This window comes from Oncorhynchus kisutch, linkage group LG10, assembly GCF_002021735.2.
Source record: "Oncorhynchus kisutch isolate 150728-3 linkage group LG10, Okis_V2, whole genome shotgun sequence".
In the NCBI taxonomy this organism is placed as follows: Eukaryota; Metazoa; Chordata; class Actinopteri; order Salmoniformes; family Salmonidae; genus Oncorhynchus; species Oncorhynchus kisutch.
The window spans coordinates 38,467,638-38,491,626 of record NC_034183.2 but is presented as its reverse complement, the minus strand read 5'-3'; the positions used below and the strand labels follow the sequence as shown (position 1 = coordinate 38,491,626).

Sequence of the window (23,989 nt, the reverse complement as noted above, 5' to 3'; positions counted from 1 at the left end):
TATTTCATTTAGCCTAACTGTTAAAATAGCGAGGAAGTAATGAAGCAACAATAGAGATAGAAAGAGGAGTTAGGCAAAATAACACTAAGGGAAATATTATGAAAGGTATATATGCGTCAGCCTACTAATTATACAAATAGACCATATTATATTTTAAAATTAAATTCGCTAGACTATACATGTTGTAATGTGTACGCTGGGAGTTGGGAAGTAAGTGCAGGGAGTGCAAATGTAATAATAAATAGAACATAGTACAAACCAAGAAACACAAAAAGCATACAGACATGAAACAGAAACAGAGTCAATAACGCCTGGGGAAAGAACCAAAGGGAGTGACAGATATAAGGGAGGTAATCAGGAAGGTGATGGAGTCCAGGAGTCTCATGAGGCGCAGGTGCGCATACCGATGGTGGCAGGTTTGCGTAATAACGAATAAATTGTCGACGTTGAGCGCCAGAGAGGGGGAGCGGGGGTAGATGTGACAGTCCCCCTCCCTGGTGCGCTGCTCCAGCCACAGAACGCCGACCAGTCGCTTCTGCTGAGGCGCGGGAACCTGTAGAGCCGGCTGAGGCGCGGGAACCTGTAGGGCCGGCTGAGTCGCGGGAACCTGTAGAGCCGGCTGAGGCGAGGGAACCTGTAGAACCGGCTGAATCGAGGGAACCTGTAGAACCGGCTGAATCGAGGGAACCTGTAGAGCCGGCGGAGGCGCGGGAACCTGTAGAGCCGGCTGAGGCGCGGGAACCTGTAGAGCCGGCTGAGGCGCGGGAACCTGTAGAGCCGGCTGAGGCGCGGGAACCTGTAGAGCCGGCTGAGGCGAGGGAACCTGTAGAGCCGGCTGAGGCGCGGGAACCTGTAGAGCCGGCTGAGGCGCGGGAACCTGTAGAGCCGGCTGAGGCGCGGGAACCTGTAGAGCCGGCTGAGGCGCGGGAATCTGTCACTCCAGCTAAGGCATGGAAGCCTGACGAGCCAACTGAGGCATCCCCGGTTGCTTCGGCATCGGCACTTGGACCCGACGTCACCAGTAAATTCCTTTTGCTTCCCCTTGGTGAGGCGTGATTCTGTTCCTGTGTTAAATGTCTGTACACTTACTCGTGTTTGTTGTTTTGTTCCATGTTTCATTTATTTTTAAATTCACTCCCTGTACTTGCTTCCCTTCAAGTCAACACATCTGTCAGTGCTGCTGTGCATCACAAGAGACATCATTGATGCAATTTCAATATTCAAGTTGCTTTGTGCTAGTAATGCGGAACAAAGCTTCCTGAAGCATTGATGCTTTCCAGCCAATTGTGTTGAAAATAGGATCATTACCTGAGGCTTTGAACAACACAGTGTACACTAGTGGCACCTGCTGGTCAAAAGATCTTAGAGCAACCAAATTATGAAAGATTATATCCCACACGCTGTAGCGCATGCGCGGAGTAAACTTTTGGTCTTCTACCAAACCAATACCAAACCAATCAGGTGGTTGTTCGACGAAACAAAGATTCTGACATCATTGATCACCTGCTTCTGATAAAGTGGTACAGGCATCGGTACACTGCTTTGAAGTAAACTGCTTAAAGATTTTGACGCATGACTCTGAGCTCCGGTATCATACTTTGCGTATCACCAAATTTGCTTGAGATGATTTTACTGCAACACTGCTCACTGCATCCAAGTTGCTTGACATAGGCTTTTAAAAGAGCTGTCAGTCAAGGTGAGCTCATGAATATACAGTGCTTTCGGGAAGTATTCAGACCCATTGACCTTTTCCACATTTTGTTACGTTACAGCCTTATTCCATAATGTTTTAAATAAATGTTTTTCCTCAGTCTACACACAATACTCTGTAACGACAAAGCGAAAACAGTTTATTTGAATTTTTTGCAAATGTATTAAAATAAAAAAAATAAGAAAAACCTTATTTACATAAGTATTCAGACCCTTTGCTATGAGACTCGAAATTGAGCTCAGGTGCAACCTGTTTCCATTGATCATCCTTGAGATGTTTCTACAACTTGATTGGAGTCCACTTGTGATAAATTAAATTGATTGGACATGGTTTGGAAAGGCACACGCCTGTCTAGATAAGGTCCCACAGTTGACAGTGCATGTCAGAGCAAAAACCAAACCATGAGGTCAAATGAATTGTCTGTAGAGCTCTGAGAAAGGATTGTGTCGAAGCACAGATCTGGGGAAGGCTAACAAAACATTTCTGCAGCATTGAAGGTCCCCAAGAACATAGTGGCCTCCATCATTCTTAAATGGATGAAGTTTGGAACCACCAAGGCTCTTCCTAGAGCTGGCCGCCCGGCCAAACTGAGCAATTCGGGAGAAGGGCCTTGGTCAGGGAGGTGACCAAGAACCCGATGGTCACTCTGACAGAGCTCCAGAGTTCCTCTGTGGAGATTGGTTGTCCTTCTGGAAGGTTCTCCACTCAGGCCTTTATGGTAGAGTGGCCAGATGGAAGCCACTCCTCAGTAAAAAGCACATGAAAGCCCTCTTTGAGTTTGCCAAAAGGCATCTAAAGGACTCAGACCATGAGAAACAAGATTCTCTGGTCTGATGAAACCAAGATTGAACTATTTGGCCTGAATGCCAAGCGTCACGTCTGGAGGAAACCTGGCACCATCTCTACGGTGAAGCATGGTGGAGGCAGCATCATGCTGTGGGGATTTTATTCAGCAGTAGAAACTGGGAGACTAGTCAGGATTGAGGGAAAGATGAATGGAGCAAAGTACAGGGAGATCCTCAGACTGGGGCGAAGGTTCTCCCTTCCAACAGGACAACAACCCTAAGCACACAGCTAAGACAACGCAGGACTGGCTTCGGGACAGGTCTCTGAATACTTATGTAAAAAACTAAAATGTGGAAAAAATCAAGGTGTCTGAATACTTTCCGAATGCACTGCATCTCCATTCTTGTGTATTTTATTTTATTCCTCATGTTACTATTTTATTTGTATAATTTAAAAAGAGCTTGTAATCAAGCATTTCACAGTAAAGTCTACACCATTTGTATTCGGCGCATGTGATAAATACAATTTGATTTGATTTGACTGCCGGGTGCTGGGAAGGAGGAAGGAAGCTCTGGAATGTTCTAGAATCCGTAGACAACCCTGGGCATCCTGTCCTCAGTGGTCCTGTATTTTTTTATGATTGCGTGGCTGAAATGCACACAGACAGACCTTTGGCTACCTGGCTATGTATTCCGCCTCCTACTGACAGGATCACAACAGAAATTATCTCTCTCTTTCCCTCTTTCTCTCTCTCTTTTCCCCTCTTTCCCTCCTTTCCTACCTCCGCTGACCCAGTTCAGATATCACTGTGCATAACTCAGTCAGTCAGAGGCCCTGTATTGGGAAGTAACGATTCACCGATACACTGTAAGCATCGGTCCCGAATTCCAATGTTTAAGATAAAAGTGCATCGGTCCGCGGTCAGAAAATGTATTCAAATACTATGAATCGAATTGCCTTAGATTTTTATTTTGATTGTTGAGGTTCACCATCAGCAATAGTTTTGGTAGTTTTGCTTTGAACAATCTGCGTATATGGTAATTTTTAGATATACAGGGTAAAGTTGAAAATGTCATAACAAGGACACCAATCACTATTGCGAGGCGCACCCCATGGCCGAAGCGAGAGGAGAAGATCACTCCGTAAAAACTTCCAAACGGTCAAAACCTTTTCGATTTTGAGATGGGGTGGAATTTGTGAACGATAAATATTTATACTACTAGCTCAAACACTTAATCTGCAAGTTAATTAGTGGGTAATGGTGATTTCAGAACCAATCTGATAGTGGTACAGTAGATGCCTAATCTCTCTTATGGCTCAGCTCAGTTGCCTACATAGTACATACACCATAGTCATACATAATTTACACATATGCACGCACACACACACACACACACACACACACACACACACACACACACACACACACACACACACACACACACACACACACACACACACACACACACACACACACACACACACGTCAGCTCAGACAGATCCAGTTCAGAGACGTGCCCAGCTCATGAGCCCCATCAGCAGCAGATTTGAGTTAAGAATGGAATAGTGAATGTGTTTACACAACAAATGCTAATGCATTGAATCGTATCGTATCGCATCAAACCAAATTAAATCGATTTGTTCTGTAATGAAACCGAATCGCACCGAATCATTTCAATCTGAAACTGATTTTTCCTGAGCCCATGTGTCTAGATACAGTGCCTTGCGAAAGTATTCGGCCCCCTTGAACTTTGCGACCTTTTGCCACATTTCAGGCTTCAAACATAAAGATATAAAACTGTATTTTTTTGTGAAGAATCAACAACAAGTGGGACACAATCATGAAGTGGAACGACATTTCTTGGATATTTCAAACTTTTTTAACAAATCAAAAACTGAAAAATTGGGCGTGCAAAATTATTCAGCCCCCTTAAGTTAATACTTTGTAGCGCCACCTTTTGCTGCGATTACAGCTGTAAGTCGCTTGGGGTATGTCTCTATCAGTTTTGCACATCGAGAGACTGACATTTTTTTCCATTCCTCCTTGCAAAACAGCTCGAGCTCAGTGAGGTTGGATGGAGAGCATTTGTGAACAGCAGTTTTCAGTTCTTTACACAGATTCTCGATTGGATTCAGGTCTGGACTTTGACTTGGCCATTCTAACACCTGTATATGTTTATTTTTGAACCATTCCATTGTAGATTTTGCTTTATGTTTTGGATCATTGTCTTGTTGGAAGACAAATCTCCGTCCCAGTCTCAGGTCTTTTGCAGACTCCATCAGGTTTTCTTCCAGAATGGTCCTGTATTTGGCTCCATCCATCTTCCTATCAATTTTAAGAATTTTCCCTGTCCCTGCTTAAGAAAAGCAGGCCCAAACCATGATGCTGCCACCACCATGTTTGACAGTGGGGATGGGGTGTTCAGGGTGATGAGCTGTGTTTCTTTTACGCCAAACATAACGTTTTGCATTGTTGCCAAAAAAGTTCAATTTTGGTTTCATCTGACCAGAGCACGTTCTTCCAGATGTTTGGTGGGTCTCCCAGGTGGCTTGTGGCAAACTTTAAACGACACTTTTTATGGATATCTTTAAGAAATGGCTTTCTTCTTGCCACTCTTCCGTAAAGGCCAGATTTGTGCAATATATGACTGATTGTTGTCCTATGGACAGAGTCTCCCACCTCAGCTGTAGATCTCTGCAGTTCATCCAGAGTGATCATGGGCCTCTTGGCTGCATCTCTGATCAGTCTTCTCCTTGTATGAGCTGAAAGTTTAGAGGGACGGCCAGGTCTTGGTAGATTTGCAGTGGTCTGATACTCCTTCCATTTCAATATTATCGCTTGCACAGTGCTCCTTGGGATGTTTAAAGCTTGGGAAATATTTTTGTATCCAAATCCGGCTTTAAACTTCTTCACAACAGTTTCTCGGACCTGCCTGGTGTGTTCCTTGTTCTTCATGATGCTCTCTGCGCTTTTAACGGACCTCTGAGACTATCACAGTGCAGGTGCATTTATACGGAGACTTGATTACACACAGGTGGATTGTATTTATCATCATTAGTCATTTAGGTCAACATTGGATCATTCAGAGATCCTCACTGAACTTCTGGAGAGAGTTTGCTGCACTGAAAGTAAAGGGGCTGAATAATTTTGCACGCCCAATTTTTCAGTTTTTGATTTGTTAAAAAAGTTTGAAATATCCAAGAAATGTCGTTCCACTTCATGATTGTGTCCCACTTGTTGTTGATTCTTCACAAAAAAATACAGTTTTATATCTTTATGTTTGAAACCTGAAATGTGGCAAAAGGTCGCAAAGTTCAAGGGGGCCGAATACTTTCGCAAGGCACTGTACATGTCGAATCGTCTTGAAAGGGAAAGATGCACATCCCTAACACTTAATGTAGAGCAGGTGATATTCTCCTCTGTCTCATTTAAGATGTTTTCTTTCTCTACCTGCAGGGTTCTAAGGGCTATCCAGGGCCACAAGGACAGCCTGGAGAACAGGTGAGTCTTTAGCGTTCATTGGGTCAAACTTGTCCCTTTTTTATTTTAGTAAAACGCCAGGTCACTGATCTCATTATGGACCATTTTTGGGGCTAGAGCATGACACACCCACACGCACGCACGCACAGTGAGAGAAAGAGACAGGCAGCTGTAGCCTGGAAGACATTTGGTATAGTCACTCTTCAGCTGTCTCTGTGTTCTCAGCCATTTCTCAGCCACTCAAGGAGCTAACAATTAACATGTTTCCCCTTTCAACACAAAACGTCCTAAAACGGAGTGCACTCACGCAGCACACTTACAAAGTAAATCATTTAAGGTGTTGAGATGACTTCAGCACCAGGTGCCACTCTGTTCCCCCGAGGTGATTGTTCAGGCTGGAACTGGAAGGGGAGGAGCCAGAGAGAGAGTGTGTTCTGCTACAGTTTGGCTGTAGGGGATGGGTGAGGGCAAACAGTGCCTGTTTTATTCCTGAGTTGGCAGCATTGGTGAGGGCCAATGTTTATCTTCTTTCATCCCTCTCTTTCATCTCTTTTTTCTCTCTTTCTCTCTCTCCATCACTCTCTCTTTGTCTCTTTCTCTCTCCCCCCCCCCCCCCCCCCCCCCTCTGCAGGGCATACCGGGACTTCCAGGAGTGACTGGGGATGCAGGTTACCCTGGCAGGCAGGTGCAGTGAATATGCTCCAGATTCCTCCATCCATCCTCTCGGCTTGTCTACATTGCACAGAATTCTACATCACTACCTGTGTACTATCATATTGCTGTACTCAGAAATGAACATCATGTCCTCCTGTCTCTCCCCTAACTACAGTAGTGACACACTCCTCAGTCTCTTTAGTGAAAAAACTGTCAACTAGTGACCTTTTTTGCTTGACATTTTTATTGAAATAGCTAATACTTGACTCCTTATCATTTTGATTTCAACTATATATTGAATAACAATTATTTTGAAGAAAGGTGTTGTATAAGTATGTCGACGACAAATGTTTGAACTAAAAGTGTGTGCACAACAATGATAATAAGGAAGTGTAATGTAGCTGAGAGTATGACTGGCATGTTTCCTCATTCCTTTTTACTTAAACAATTAGTCTATGCAATCACATTTTTTATTTCCCTACCTGTCTAAAATGTACAATTTAGTGTTTTATGTGTGGAAGTGTGTATTGCCCCCCTGTGTAACAGACACACACACACACACACACACACACACACACACACACACTATTGTGTGACAATGGCCTCTCCTTATGCTGCTCTCCTTTGTTGCAGGGTTTGGCTGGGCCAGAAGGTAACCCAGGTCCTAAAGGTGTACGTGTAAGTACAGCTCCCTACTACCCTCCCCTCCACTTTACTCGGCTCTATTAGAGGGAATACTTAATTTCCTGAAGGGATTACCTGTCTGCTCCACTGGGAACGGCTGATCTGTTAGAGGGCCTGTGTTGTGTTAACAAGGTGCTGGCTCCCACTGCAGCAGATTCCTCTGGGAGCAGGTCTGGGATCTGTTTTCGCTCAGTCGAGCTTCTGCTCTGTTGCGAGAGCAGCTCATTCCTTTCCTCAGGAAGCACAGGCATGCTCTCCCTCCACTAGAGAACAGAGGGAGGGAAAAGAGCGCGGGCTGGAGCATAGATAGAAAGGTTGGGAGGAGGGTATGAAGAGGTGGATAAATGAAAAGTAAAAAAAATAAAATAATTAAATGTAAGGAGAATCCCTCAGTTTGTCATTTTTGTTTATGCCAACATGTTGTCAGAGACAGAATGACATATCAGCCTATTAGGGAAAACTACAGGGCTCAAAGAGTTTGAGACGTCTCTGGTAGTTTTCCATTGCTGAAGAATGTAGAAAAAGAAAGAGAGAGAGAGTCTTGCATCCATGTTGTATTATGTTTAAGTGAAGGTAGAATCCAAAACATAGCAGATAAGCTGCCAGACCGCCACTATCCCAGACTGCTGTCTGCTCTTATTATTGTAACGGCTCTCTCGAAGGAGAGGCGGACCAAAACGCAGCGTGGTTATTATTCATGGTTCTTTAATAAAGAAACTATACATGAATAGACTAACAAAACCAAGAAATGTGAAAAACCAAAACAGCCCTATCTGGTGCAAACACAGAGACAGGAACAATCACCCACAAAACCCAACACCAAACAGGCTACCTAAATATGGTTCCCAATCAGAGACAATGACTAACACCTGCCTCTGATTGAGAACCATATCAGGCCAAACACAGAAACAGACAAACTAGACACACAACATAGAATGCCCACTCAGATCACACCCTGACCAAACAAAACATAGAAACATACAAAGCAAACTATGGTCAGGGTGTGACAATTATAGAAGTCTCCTGTCCCCCACACTGGACTCGACTCTGCCTCTTCATGTGTCCACTCCTCTCCCTTTTAGCTAGTCAGAATAAAAGCAAAAGCTTGCCTTCCATATTTCCCTCTCATTTTCTGTGGTGATTTGTGAGGTAGTGGTGATGAGGCGTTTTTTGCTATTGCCAGATGAGTATTATGTTCCATACTGATGAAATGTGGACATGCCTGATCTCCTCTCTCTGAAGTGGTCAGCAGATTGTAGCCTGTCAGCAAAGAGGGATGAGTAATTATACATGTAAATGTTTTGAAAGATGCACCGCTAGTTACTTTTTTATTTAATTTTTTACAACAGAGTGGAAAAATGGCCGCATGTAACTTTTCTTCTCTCGGGTGGTCAGCAGCTCTTAGCCTGTCAGCTAAGAAACATATATTGAAGGTAGCACCGCATGTCACTTTTCAATCGAGCATGGATAATTGGCCACTTGAAACGTTTCTATTTGGCTCTTAGCCTGTCAGCTAAGACAGTTTTTTCCATAGTTGTAACTTTTCTAGTGAGCCGCATGGATACAGGACCAGTTGACCTGCTTCCCTAGCCATGAAACACTTCTATTTCACGGACGGAACTGTTTCAGCCGAGTGAGACCTGGGTGAAGAGTTCCTCTGACAGAAAGATGGAATGGTAGAATGAGAGAAAGGAGAGGCGGAAAGATGGAGATTTATCCCTCTCATATCTGTCCATGAAGCCAGACAATGTATCATTAGACTGATAGCTTGGCTTCAGTTTCAATTTTTTTTTTTTTAAGTTAGTGTGTGTGCTTGCATATTGCATTTTTGTATTTTACCTTTATTTATCTAGGCAAGTCAGTTAAGAACATATTCTTATTTACAATGACGGCCTACCAAAAGGCAAAAGGCCTCCTGCGTGGACAGGCTAGGGTTAAAAAAAAAAATATATATATATATATATATAGGACATATGTCAGCATGCCAGCACTAAAGTATGGGGTATATCATCATCACTGATCTCTGATCTGGCTACAATCAAGACCGCTACATACGTTTACATACCTGACACGCAGAATTCCCAGAACTCAATGAGTTCAGAGACACTATTGCTTTGATGGGCTTAGGATAAACCTGTTCAGGCATTCAACAGTCTGCTCGATGTCACAGTGGTTTATCTGTATCAAATCAAATTGTATTTGTCAAATGTGCCGAATACAACAGGTGTATTACCTTACCGTGAAATGCTTACTTACAAGCCCTTAACCAACAATGCAGTTTTAAAAAAATATATAAGAATGTATTTACCAAATAAAACTAAAGTAAAAATATGGACTAAAAAGTAACACAATAAAATAACAATAACAAGGCTATATACAGAGGGTACTGGTACCGAGTCAATGTGCAGGGGTACCAGGTTAGAAATGTATGTACTATACCATCAGAGAGAGATGATGATTTATCTCTATGCATATACTGTACTGTAGGTCCAACAGCCTGCCTGTTCCACTTCCATTGTCTGAGTGTGACTGATGAATCTTCAGTTCAGTAATGCCCCACCGTCCTATCCATCAGTAGACCAAGTAAAGATATGTTGTTCCGTACATTCTGTCCAAACAACGTCTTCCATTAGATGTTGAGGATGGTTTTAAAGACTTTATTACGTGGTCAGACACGCTCATGACAAGTCTTACTTTGCATTATACCTCCAGGCAAAGTGTTACAAACGGGTTCACATGTACTGTATGTGTGCTTTGGTTTTCAGGGTTTCATTGGGCCTCCTGGTATAGCTGGTTCAGCCGGGCAGGAAGGGGAGAGAGTAAGTATCACCTTGATTTATGCAGTATGTGCACCTAATTAAGGGTCTGTCAGGTAGGAGACATTGTCCTCTTTGTTTGCTATAGGTGTAGGATATAACCAAGGCTACTGGCTAACTCATCCTATCAGATGTACTCCTCTTGAACCTTCCATGTGACAACATGGACAGGACGAGGGTCGTCAATATCAGTAAACTCGGATCTAACCAAAGGCAATTCATGTTGCGTTTCATCTATTTCGGAGCTATTAAGCAACAGGAAAATATGTGGTTAGCCCTGTTAATTGTATGGTTTTATTTATAGATCCAAATGAATGTTTGCTGATACTAACAAAGCAGCTACAGCGATCTCTCCTCACAGAGTTCTTATAAGGACAATAAAATGTCTAATAAGTACATTTTCCACAATGCAATGCCATGTTGTGTCAGTGGAAAATATGCTTCTTCATCATGAAATAAATCATACGTCCCCTGGACCGTACTACAGTGTTTATCTTCCCTTAATAACTTACCCTGGCAGTAAAGTCCTGTAAAACAATAAAAAAAACCTGTATGATTCATTCTGGGAGGGAGGTCTTGACTACGATTTTGTCATAGACGAATTACACAGCAAACGGCAGTCACCTTTCCTCATCTGAGAGTTTCCATGTGTTTTTTTCCCCCCAGGGTATTCCCGGTCCTGTTGGGAAGACCGGTCCCAAAGGAAAACAGGTAATGGACTACACAACACCACACAGCTTTGAAACCCGTGATATTCCTGGACAGTGGGGGAAAACTACAATGGTCCGCATGCATCCTGGGTCAATAACTGTGGTCCAATTTGTGGAAATTGTCATGCGCTATCAAGAGGGCGGAACGGGGAGATAAGAAGAGAGGATAGGATAAGGAGAGAGTAGAGGAGAGGAGGTGGGAAGAATAGAGGTCAGAAAGAAGTGTTACACAACCCATAATGGTGTACATCTGCTACTCCCACAGAAGTAATCATTTACCCTCAACACAGGAAGCCCTAAGGAATTTTAAAGCCAAAGCTTGCCTTCATCTGTATTCTGTGAGTGTTCATTGCTAATGTGCAAATGCACTCGGCACATTCGGTGCCAAAAGTAACAATTCACACACAGCCAAAAATAGATTACCCGTGATATAAAAACAACCTATGGACAGGTTGCCAACAACATGAGGATATGCATACCTTGGCATTCAACTTGCCATTTGAGTGAGTCTCTCTCAGTGCCAGTTAGGTTGGCATAGGAAAACAGTGTCTCACATACAGAGATAGAGTAACTAAAGGCATGACATAGCGAAAAACGCTATACAAACACAAGTGTCAGTGAGCAAGGCATCTGACAGCTTCTCTGTGCTGTGGCCAGCTGGGATACCAAGTGGGCCAATGGCCCAGACCAGGCACACCAGCATATGTCTGTGAGTGAGTGGAGAGGGGTTATCAAAGCCTCCTTCTCTCTCTGGAACTGGAACGCTGGGGATGGAACACTCAGAGCTGGAAGTTCTGGAACACAGGGGAGAGAATGGAGAACATCAGAACATCCCACAATATGCAAATAGGCAGGTGTAGGCAGGCAAGGAGGGCCAGCACCCTTTGCCCTGTTTGATCTGATAGGCCCACAATGAGGAGATTATACCCAGGAGCGTCGGAATATCTTAAGGAGCCCCATAACTCCTAACTGAACTGCCAACATTGTGTAAATGAAAACTTTTGTTGTTCTTTTGCGTGCAGGGAGTTGTTGGAGATGTTGGTGAAAGGGGTCCTCCTGGTCCTGATGGCGACGAGGTAAGATCTACGTCCCTCCTCCTCTTAAAGGGAGGTCCATTTTTTAAGTCCATTTTCTACTTACCCAGAGTCAGATGAACTCGTAGATACAATGTTGATGTCTCTGCGTGCATTTGAAGCAAGTCGAAGGTAGTTTCGCGAGTCATTGCTAACTAGCGTTAGCGCAATGACTGGGAGTCTACAGGTTTATCCCAGTCGCTGAGCTAACGTCACTTAGCAGTTTCCTTCCTACTGCACGCAGAGACCTAGAAATGGTATCCATCAGTTCAGCCGACTCTGTGTAAATAGTTGCCAAAATCTCACACTATCCCTTTAAGTCAAATCAAATGTGTCACACGCGCCGAATATCACTGGTGTAGACTTTAAGCTTGCTTACAAGCCTTTCCCAATGATGCAGGGTCTACAAATAATAATAGTAATGTAAAATAAAATAGTAGCACAAGAGGATTTAAATAAGATACACAAGTACCAGATCCATGTGCAGCGGTAGGAGCTATCTGAGGTCGATAGTACGTGACAGCAGGGGGAAGTTACTAGGCATCAGGATGGATAATAATAAGAGTCACATAAAGAACAGAGTAGCAGCAGCAAATGATGAGTTTAAAAGTGTGTAAGTGTGTTTGTGTAATGTGTATGTATGTGTGTGTGTGTTTTTGCATGTAGTGTTTGTGAATGTATGTGGGAGTGTCAATGTAGGGTGTGTGAGTGAGTGTGTATATGGTGTGTATATATAGTCTAGTGTGTGCGCGTATGGTCAGTGCAAAATAGAGTCCGTGCAGATAGTTTGGGTACCATTCATTTACTTTTTAGAAGTCTGGCTATTAAGCAGTCTTATGGCTTGGGAGTAGAAGCTGTCTCAGAGCCTATTAGTCCGGGAGCCGATGCTGTGGTACCCTTTGCCTGTTTCCGGTTGCCATGTTTGTATACTCTATTCAGTCTCTAGCAAAAAATCACACTCCAGGAACAATGTTGTGCACCCCTGCCCTATGTCTTGTGCCCTGCTCTATGACCTTTAGGAGATTAGCTCTGCTGAGCTGAGTTGTGCCATGCACAGTATATAGACAGAGCAATTGTTCTCGTTTGGCCTCCGAAACGCCAGGGTTGACTCAACCGCATGGCTTAGATTAGAACACACTCTCTGGACTGTTTCTCGACGTCTGTAGCTCTGGATGAATGAGCTCAGCCCAGGCCAGGCAGTCTGTAATGTTTTAGAGCTCAACGTGTTGAGATGATCTGCAATCAGTTACAATTTCGCAGGGCTGTCTGTGTTGGGCAGATTCCAACAGAACAGCAGGTTACAGGGAATCATTTTATTGAGCTGGCAAAGTATACTGCAGATGAGCAAATCGGGAAACTGATTGTTTTTTTTATTGATTTAAAAAGTTCTGTAAAAGCACTGTTTAATGTATGTAGATTGATAAGCAACAAAGAAGCGAGTGTGGTTCACAGCAAAACATGGTTTGTGTTATGATTAGCTGTGTCTGGGTGTGCCAGACTGCATGATACTGTAATTTGGAGAAAAGCTTTACTATCCTGTGTGTGGCCTGGGCGTGTGTGTATGTCTCTGTGTGTGTGTGTGTGTGCCTGGGTGCATGCGCGTGTTTATGTTCACATGTGTGTCCATTGCTACCCTGTACTCATGATGTTCCTGTGCTCTCCTATAAGGGGCCTGCTGGTGGGACTGGCATGGGTGGCTTCCCAGGTCTGAGGGTGAGTGTTACACAACATTACACATCAGCCTTTCTAGGGATTTTTTCATCGGCATTGCTTCCTCTCTGGGGTTTTAGGCTCGATTTCTGTGATAACTCTGTGATAACTGCTGTTCTAAAAAAATAGCTCTATAAATACATTTGATTAATATCTTTATTCATCTGTCGTGTTCTGGTCAAGGTCTAATGTTTTTTATCTTTATGTCGTAAATTAAGATCCTACATCTGTACAGTGTATTATATCCACATCAAGCCCAACTCCACATTTGTCTGTAGGTTAGATCAGATGTTTTTGTATAACTGTTTGGTATACTGGAAGAGTAAAAATTCTGATGAATGGGGAATCTGCTCTGACATACTCTGATAAATGGGAATCTCTAACTAGTACCCTTCGTTTCTTGGAGAGGTACTGTGCCAATACTCCAACCAAGGTCATTTGTTTTGAATGGTAACAATATATTCTCCACCCTGCCTACTGTGAAACGCTTAGTACTGTGCTCTGCAGGTCATGACTGCCCTGCCAAAGGTAGATTACCGATATTTGATTCACTTTAAAGACATGGCGGCCTGTCAAGCCCTGAGCTGAGTGAGGGAGAGGGAGAGAGAGAGAGAGAGAGAAGACCAAAAGAGGTCCCACTTTAAATTACGTTCAGTTTATAAAGGCTCCTTCGTAATGCCTTCAGAAGCACTACATAAGTGTTACAAAGCATCTTTAACCATATGTCATGTTTTTATAAAGAGTTCATAGATGTGGCACAACTGTGTGTAATTATCACTAATGTCAAATGTGACTGTGAGACGTGAATATGAGACGTGGCTGTATCTAGGGGATTTGTATTTAGCTGAGCCTGCTAGCTACATTTAGGCTAGCTAGCATTTTTTGTGAAGTCACTGAAATTATCGGAAACAACCATTGAGGTAGCTACAGTATAGAATCTAATTTAACACTTAACTACTACAAATTATAAACAAATTTAAATGGCAATAAATAAAGATTAACTTATTTGTTTTTCGCTGTCCAGGGGCAGCACAAATGGGCATTTGATTTGTTAACTCATCACATGATCAGCGTCTCGTCAGCAACACTAAGAAAGTACTTCCGGGACACTTACATGTGTCAATAACTATTAATGATATATACAAATAATGATCTAAACATTAACAATGATTCATATTTGTTCATATTTAAGTGACATTTGCATTAAATGTGGATTTAGAAACATGTACCAATGTCAAATAAATGCCCTCAATACAAATAACTGTATAAAGAGTTGAAGTCGGAAGTTTACATACACCTTAGCCAAATACATTTAAACTCAGTTTTTCACAATTCCTGACGTTTAATCCTAGTAAAAATTCCCTGTTTTAGGTCAGTTAGGATCACCACTTTATTTTTCAGAATGAGAAATGTCAGAATAATTGTAGAGAGAATTATTTATTTCAGCACCCCCACAACATGATGCTGCCACCCCCGTGCTTCATGGTTGGGATGGTGTTCTTCTGCTTGCAAGCATCCCCCTTTTTCATCCAAACATAACGATGGTCATTATGGCCAAACAGTTCTATTTTTGTTTCATCAGACCAGAGGACATTTCTCCAAAAAGTACGATCTTTGTCCCCATGTGCAATTGCAAACCGTAGTCTGGCTTTATTTATGGCAGTTTTGGAGTAGTGGCTTCTTCCTTGCTGAGCGGCCTTTCAGGTTATGTCGATATAGGACTTGTTTTACTGTGGATATAGATACTTTTGTACCTGTATCCTCCAGCATCTTCTCAAGGTCCTTTGCTGTTGTTCTGGGATTGATTTGCACTTTTCGCACAAGTACGTTCATCTCTAGGAGACAGAACGCGTCTCCTTCCTGAGCGGTATGACGGCTGTGTGGTCCCATGGTGTTTATACTTGCATACTATTGTTTGTACAGATCAACATGGTACCTACAGGCATTTGGAAATTGCTCCCAAGGATGAACCAGACTTGTAGAGGTCTACAGTGTTTTTTTCTGAGGTCTTGGCTGATTTCTTCTGATTTTCCCATGATGTTAAGAGTTTGAAGGTAGGCCTTGAAATATATCCACATGTACACCTCCAATTGACTCAAATTATGTCAGTTAGCCTATCAGAAGCTTCTAAAGCCATGACATTATTTTCTGGAATTTTCCAAGCTGTTTATACTTAGAGTATGTAAACTTCTGACCCACTGGAATTGTGATACAGTGAATTATAAGTTAAATAATCTGTCTGTAAACAATTGTTGGAAAAATGACTTGTGTCTTGCACGAACTAGATGTCCTAACCGACTTGCCAAAACTATAGTTTGTTAACAAGAAACGTGTGCAGTGGTGGTAAACTCCCGACTTCAACTGTATGGAATACATATTGTCTTAGAGCAAGAACTATTCTCGGTGCCACAGTAAAAGTATAGCAGGGAATACTGTAGGGTCTGTAGAATGTATATATGGTGTCATTTCAAGGGGCTCTGAATAATACAGAGTTTTGCTGACCTTTTAGTCCACCCATTCCATTGGTGGCTGAATCACATCACATGTGTGCTTACTACAGAAAACCTGCTAACCAAACAACAGTACATGGGCATTCTCACTGAATTAAAGGGCAACTACACGCAAAAGTGTTCTTAGATTTTACTGTTCTAAGCATTACTGTGAACACAGAAAATCCAATTTTGTTGTTTATCTATTTAAAATATTGTAAAGAATCTGGGGTAATCCAGAATTTTTTTCAGGAAATCCAAAACCTGGAAGTAGGCAATAAAACCTGGAAGTAGGCAATAAAATGTAACAGATTTTAAATGGCCCTGCCAACATTTTTTGGTACTTTAGTGTGTGTGTCATCCTGCATCACACCATTTTGGGGTAAGTTGAGGTCAGGTCCAATACTGACTAGGCACCCAAGAGGTTAGGCCGTCCAATAAATGTTTTTGTAAAATATAATATAATTTATAACATTTTGCAGACATTTTATCCAAAGCGACTTACAGTACAGTCATTTGTGAATACATTTTTACGTATGGGTGGTCCCGGGAATCGAACCCAATATCCTGGGGTTGCAATGCTCTACCAAGATGCATGACAGGGTTATCAATGCTTTGTGAAGCCTCAATTTAATATGATTTATAAGGCCTTTATTAAACGGTGCTTATGTCACCCTTTATAAAGCACAGAATTATGTCATATTTGACGTAGTGGGTCATGTCACATTTGACATTGGTGGTTATGTCACACTTTTATGTGACATTTATTAACCCTTTAAAGCATGACATATGGTTAGATGATTTGTAACACATTTATGTAGTATTTATGAAGGCTTTATGAGGGCTTACCAAGCCTTTACAGGCCTGGGCAACTCCAGTCCTCGGGGGCCTGATTGGTGTCACACTTTTCCCCGATCCCTAGCAAAGACATCTGATTTAAACTAATTGCATTCTTAACTTGAAGATCAGGATTAGTTGATTATTGGAGTCAGCAGTGTTAGCTGGGGCTGGGGGTAAAGTGTGACACCAATCAGGCCACAGATGACTGGAGATGCCCAGGCCTGCTATAAGCTGCACATTATTTAAAGCTGGAGAGCGAGAGAGAGAGAGATAAAGAGAGAGATGGAAGGAGGGGGGAGGGTTAGAGAGCCTGTCCTAGTGCTGTCTCCTGAGAGGGAGAGAGAGTGGGATGAGTGAAAAAAATCCATAGCAGCTCTTCTCTAAACTCATACATACTCCCATGCCATTTTAAGTCATCAAAACATGTCAAAGTGTCCATCCAGGCCATATAAACAGTATAGTGTTGCACCGTAATGATAGATACTGTATTACCTCCACCCATGACCTAGCCCGTACCCCATCTCTCATACCCCCATGACCTCCATAACCCATTCCTCCCCACGGGGCTGCTGAGGTGAAGTGAGGTTTGGTCCCTGACCCTGGCCCCGCCGGGAAAGCTGTGTTGGCCAGAGCATGGGAGGTTGGGAACCCTCTCTCTCCATCAGACAGATTTACGGGGTCACCACGAGCGGCGCTCAGAGGGATGGAGATTCCTCAACGGTTGCCACGGCATCCGGCCATAACTCAACCGCTACACCTTAACTCAACCGTAACTCAACTGCCACGCCAAGATCCACACAGAGTCTGACTTGCCTGAACTACTGTTACAAGATGGCACCCAGGCAGCATGACTTACGTACCCCGGGAATTTGATCTGACTCAGATGGAGGGCTCTGACCCATCCCTACAAATCAAGCTGTTCTCTGGACAGGACGTAGCATGGACATGGTCAGGTCAGGATACTGGAAGTTAGGCCTACCAGGGAAACACAGCCAGCTCTATTCCAGCCGTGACAAAAAGTTGAGGCAAAACTTGTAGGATATAGATCATCCTGCTCTTATTGCTATTCAACATCACACATATTCTCTTGCATTTTCTATTCCCGGTGTACTGTATGTCTATGACAAAAACTGTTGATGAGTGATCATCTTTGAGAAATAGTTCATGTAAAGTACCTACATTTAGGATAAAGTATTTAAGTGTAATGTATAATCCAGGAAGGGACACATGATGACAGGTCTCGATTTGTTAAACTGAATGGCTGGCTGGTAAAGTTGCCAATTGGATCAATTCGGTTCATGTAGTTACATACTGTGCTCACATATTTATAGGCCATGTTATGTTTTACAGTCACTAATGTATTTTCAATTCAGTACAACATTATTGTAAGTGCAGGTACTTTATATGAAATATTACTCAAACGTGATCATTTTGAACAGCAGCTCTTCGTCCACAATGTCTCCCTATCTGAAAAGCATCTATGTGGTGTTTACAAAGACTTCGCGAATGCTTTGTCAAGTCTTTAGAAGTAGTGGTTTGTTTAAAGTGAGACCGAAGTGGGCCTACATTAATGGCTGCCTACAGTATACAGGGCTCTGTCATGTCAGACATTTCGCCCCAGAGGAGAGGCGGTCCCACAGCAGATCCCCATTCAACCCATCCCAACTCTACGAACCCGGGACACTTCCATCATGCTGGAATTAGAATCACATGTCTTCCAGCCATTTGTTACGTGAGAGGAAGCCCAACTAGTGTGGCGACTGATTCCTCATGTCACTCTGCCTCCGCCCCGTGAAGAAGTCTTTCAGTCTCCTCTGCTGATTGATCCACATCTAACTCTCTAGCCCACACTATCACCCCTGCCGTCCTTATGCAGGAGACAGACATGCAGGCCCTCTCCACCACTATTCCTTAATCGTCTCCGTCTGTCCTCCAAAACTCATCTTGTTGCTTCATTTTTCTCCCTTGACTTTTTCCTTGAAGCATCACATTCTGGAGAGCTTCGTTTTAAACAAATTCGTGGCCGTGAGCCTCGACGCTGTTAGATCCTATAGCATGTTCCCACAGTACAGCCATGATGGATCAGATCTGCTTGGCGTATGCCATTTTGACTGACAGACTGGGTTGTATTGTGTGGTTGGTCCTATCCATCATTGTTATTTCTGTGTGGTTGGGTTTCGTGTGTCTTGTCATTAAACAAAACCTCAGAACACAACCAGTACTGTGGTTGAATGGCTTTCTGCACTGATGCTCATCACCCTGTTTACATACTGTATATGTGAATGCCTGAGTTCCCTTCCCAAATGATGGTGGAATGGGAATCTCTGATTGAGCTTGTGCTGTATGTTTGACACAAAGCCAATCTGTCTATTTTAAACCACACATATAAAACCAAATAGGAAAAAGGGTTTTACCTTTTCTTCCATTGACGTTTCTCGCCAGGAAAAAGAGAGAGAGAGAGTGGTGTGTGAAGCTTTGCATTCAGAGCCAAAGGGTAATAAACTCTTAAATGTACACACTCTAATGGGGCCAACACGCACACATATCATTTAATGGTACACATTCCATAGGTCTGATGTGTGCAACATATATGATCCTCTGTTACTGTGGCGTTGTGTTCGATTGTTTTAAAGGAATACAGGAATTCACCAATGTGGTTTTCCTGACGTTTCTCATGTGGGGAGGGAGAGAGAGAGGGAGAGGGGGGGAGCTATAGAGGGCAGGGAGGGAGAAAGAGAGAGGGAGAGGTAGAGGGGGGAGGAGAGAGCTATAGAGGGCAGGGAGGGAGAGGTAGAGGGGGGGAGGAGGGGAGGGAGAGAGAGAGCTATAGAGGGCAGGGAGCGAGAAAGAGAGATGGAGAGGTGGAGGGGAGGGAGAGAGAGAGAGCTATAGAGGGCAGGGAGCGAGAAAGAGAGAGGGAGAGGTCGAGGGGGGGAGAGAGAGCTATAGAGGGCAGGGAGGGAGAAAGAGAGAGGGAGAGGTAGAGGGGGGGAGAGAGAGCTATAGAGGGCAGGGAGGGAGAAAGAGAGAGGGAGAGGTAGAGGGGGGAGGAGGGGAGGGAGAGAGAGAGCTATAGAGGGCAGGGAGCGAGAAAGAGAGAGGGAGAGGTCGAGGGGGGGAGAGAGAGCTATAGAGGGCAGGGAGGGAGAAAGAGAGAGGGAGAGGTAGAGGGGGGGAGAGAGAGATATAGAGGGCAGGGAGGGAGAAAGAGAGAGGGAGAGGTAGAGGGGGAGGGGAGAGCTATAGAGGGCAGGGAGGGAGAAAGAGAGAGGGATAGGTAGAGGGGGGGGGAGAGAGAGCTATAGAGGGCAGGGAGGGAGAAAGAGAGAGGGAGAGGTAGAGGGGGGGAGAGAGAGCTATAGAGGGCAGGGAGGGAGAAAGAGAGAGGGAGATTAAACCCTCCCGCAGGCAGCAGGTGGTGTCCATCTTATCTGTCGTTCCCCCGTATTGTAGCTGTGTGTGGGATATTGGAGTTTGAGTCGCTGGATCAATTGGTTGGCCCTGAGAGGAGAGTGGTGGGGTATCGCCTTACGCCAATTGTCTGTTTTCAGCCCGTAACTTTCATATGCCCTCAGTTGAAAGCATTCTTTATGAAGTGCGTGCGATTTGTCTTCATCCCGCCGTGCCATTAGCCAGGGAGGTTGAGCATCAAACACAAAGTCATACTGAGACCAGATGGACCTCTGCTTTTAAGCCACATGTCCTTAATGACATCGCATTAAGCTCTTTGAGGGGCGCTGGATGCTCGCCGGATGGAGTTTCCTCAACCGTTGCCAAGGCAGCTTTGTGAAGCCTCACAAAAAAACGGAACTCATCATGAGGGGCCCGCAGTGCCTCGTGGGTCTGCGTACCCACATCCATACCCCCAATTCTTCACATTTTTCCATGGGGCGGAGAGAAGATTTTGCGATTTTATAACTAATTTCATGCAATTATACTAATTTTGCCATAGAGTGGAGGTCAATGTTTGCAGTTTTTAATATGATAGCTGATGATCAATGGGCCCCACCCCGGTCGGTAATTCAACCATGCTTACTACAAGTTTAGATAACTGGCCGCTTGACTACCTTAACAAACTAAACAATGTTTGCTGACATGGGCTAATTGAGTGACTGCTGATGCACTACCAAATTTAGAAATTGCACCTTGTGAATTCTATTATTTTAACTCTCGACAGCAAGTTGAGGCCCGGACTGATTTCACCCCTGCAAGAGTGCAAGAGGTGTCATTGCAGTACCTGGTTCAAATCCAGGCTGCATCCCATCTGGCTGTGATTGGGAGTCCCATAGGGCGGCCCAGCATTGGCCGGGGTAGGCTGTCATTGTAAATAAGAATTTGTTCTTAACTGACTTGCCTAGTTAAATGAAGGTAAAATAAAAATGAGAACAAAGGACAACTGTTTTCAGTTATTAATCCTCAGCTGCTCTTACCTCTTACCTCTTCTACTAAAGCCTCCAGGGAGCCCCTAATACAACTGATTATTTACCAAACCACTCTGTGTTTTACAACTGCATTCACTTATTCATTCTCAGCTGCTCTTATAGTACCTTTTTCTCTGAAGTCCTCATGAATCATAATTTACCACGGTACTTCTCACGTTTTAGAATGTGAAGAAGCCTTACTGGTTTCTGTGACAGCGGCTAAAAGTAGGAGGAAGCAAAGGTATCTGTCCAAGTGTACAGGCTGGCTCTGATGAAGAGGAGCCGTATCTGTGTGTGTGCGCGTATGCATTGCTGTGTGTTTGTGCGTGTACTTTATCAGTCCCTGCTGTGTTTGCTGGAGCTGCATTTCTCTCCAGATCTGATGACAATCCCCTCAAAGCACAGCATTGGGAAACTGAGCCACACTGGTAGGCCAGTAGGCCTGGAACGCATAGAATCACTTACAGAACTGGCCTTTGGTCCCACACCCTTGGTCAGTGTAATTACAATGATTAGAACGATAATTCAGACCCTTTTCCAGCAGCACAGTGTCCGGTCACTCCTACCCTGTCCATGTCACAGCTGGTTAGATGTCATGTTGCAGTTGTGCGTCCGCTATGTTCCAGCCATGCGTCGGCTCGTGTGGACGGCCCAACTCCGAACGGATGCTTTATTGTCAGCACAGGCACAGCTTGGAAGTCATCATAGGCATTGACTTACAGGAATGTAGTGTTTAGGCCCAGGCGGTAACCGCATGTGTCAAAATAATGGGCTGCGAGTGGGAAACGGATGTATTGGATGTTTCCTGTGGAACATGTCCTTCATTGTCTTGCGCCGTAAATCTGAGCCAGTATAATACATACTGTACACTTGATGAAGTGTGTGTGTTTGTGTGTGTGCTGCGCGCATGCGTGCTGTATCTTACCCTGCTCCCCCTTCTCTCCACAGGGAGACCAAGGACCTGAGGGACAGCGAGGACTGACTGGCATAGTGGGAACTATGGTAACTACCCACCCTGTCTTCTCTTTTCCGTTCTCTTCCTCTCTTCCGTTTTCCAGTCAGTCTCTCTGCATCTACCGGTCTCTGTATCGTCCTCTGTTCTCTTTTTCAAAATGGCTGCCACTGAGGACTCCCTCTCCTGTTCCTTCTCTCTATTAGGGCCTGACTGGAAATGCGGGGCTGCCTGGATTGAAAGGTGATAAGGTGATCTAAATATTTATATTATTGTGAATGATCTATCCCAGTGTGTGGATGAGGAGAGTGTGTTTTACATTCAAGTACACAGTGAAGGGAACGGGATGGGAGTAACAGAAGAGAGGAATGAGGATTTGATATGCAGTACAGAACCTAGAGCCTAAGAGAGTGAATCGGCTGTCCCCATAGGAGAACCCTTTAAGACAAACATTTTGGTTCCAGGTAGAACCCTTTTGGGTTCCATGTAGAACCCTTTCCACAGAGAGTTCAACATGAAACATAAAAGGGTTCTACCTAGAAGCAAAACGTTATCCTATGGGGACAGCCGAATAACCCTTTGCGAACCCTTTTTTTCTAAGAGTGTACATCTCGGTACAGTATAAACTTGAGAAATAGAGATGTGTTTTTTAAACGTCTTCCCCCTTTCTGGGTCTGTTGTACCCCTGACTATGATTGTTTCCCCCTTTCTAATGATTATACAGTTCATCAATAAAACTCTTGATCTTAATTGCTGCTTGACTTTGGTAGGATGTATCTCCTATAGGATGGTTTAGATAGACACCTGAACATGGATGGGGAAGCAGTGTGTCCCTCCCTGTGTTGTTAACACTGTTCTCTCCGAGGAGCAAGTTGTTTGTATTATATCTCTGTGTGATGCTGTAACATTCAGGGCGAACCTGGACTAAGGGGGGAACCAGGAAAGATTGGTTACCAAGGTGACAAGGTAGGTTTCCCATCCATCTGAATATGTTTATTGATTTTAAACTATGCTGGGTCCCTTGCGACACACACACACACACACACACACACACACACACACACACACAGACATACATAGAAGAAAAAAAAGTAAAAGAGAGGGAGTCAGATAATGAGTGATGGAGGGAATAGGAGCATAAACAAGTGTTGTGTGTTTGTTTGTGCCCCCAGGGTGCTGTTGGCTTACCTGGACCTCCTGGACTCCTTGGGAAAACAGGCCCACCTGTACGTTGTGTGTGTGTGTGTGTGTGTGCGTGCGTCACTTAATTAATGTAACGACCCCAGTAAACACCCTGTACCTTTTTTAGAGACCTTCACTTTGTTACAGACAGACCATGTAACTGTCCGAAACTTTAAACTCTCTGCCTGAAAACGATGATGACAAATTCACGCAACATATTTAGACCATCTGTTGGGTCCTGCATGAGTCGATGACAGGCAACCAGGGAGTATGTTCTATAGTCCTGGCATAGTTGTATTTTTTTTATTTTTTTACACTGAATTAGTATGTTTAACATAGAAAAAAAAAAAAAAACCTGCACAGTTTGGCATAGTATTAAGTGAATACACCGCCAAGACTCTCCCATCCTATTACGGGGGGGGGGGGGCGTTACTGCAGATCCAGGAATACCCGCATGGAGGAACGCCCCGAATTGCGGCC

The 23,989-nt window shown here is 43.9% G+C and overlaps 1 protein-coding gene across 1 annotated transcript in view; it reads left to right on the top strand.

Annotated features, from left to right (window-relative positions):
- LOC109897213 (collagen alpha-1(XXIV) chain-like) overlaps nucleotides 1–23,989 on the top strand; it is a 187,836-nt gene that overhangs the window by 71,522 nt on the left and 92,325 nt on the right. Inside the window, exons 8-18 of the mRNA XM_020491764.2 lie at nucleotides 5,955–5,999; nucleotides 6,610–6,663; nucleotides 7,266–7,310; nucleotides 10,082–10,135; nucleotides 10,799–10,843; nucleotides 11,865–11,918; nucleotides 13,584–13,628; nucleotides 22,324–22,377; nucleotides 22,534–22,578; nucleotides 23,240–23,293; nucleotides 23,500–23,553. Coding sequence (XP_020347353.2) covers nucleotides 5,955–5,999; nucleotides 6,610–6,663; nucleotides 7,266–7,310; nucleotides 10,082–10,135; nucleotides 10,799–10,843; nucleotides 11,865–11,918; nucleotides 13,584–13,628; nucleotides 22,324–22,377; nucleotides 22,534–22,578; nucleotides 23,240–23,293; nucleotides 23,500–23,553 — 549 coding nt within the window. The remainder of the gene's footprint in view (nucleotides 1–5,954; nucleotides 6,000–6,609; nucleotides 6,664–7,265; nucleotides 7,311–10,081; nucleotides 10,136–10,798; nucleotides 10,844–11,864; nucleotides 11,919–13,583; nucleotides 13,629–22,323; nucleotides 22,378–22,533; nucleotides 22,579–23,239; nucleotides 23,294–23,499; nucleotides 23,554–23,989) is intronic.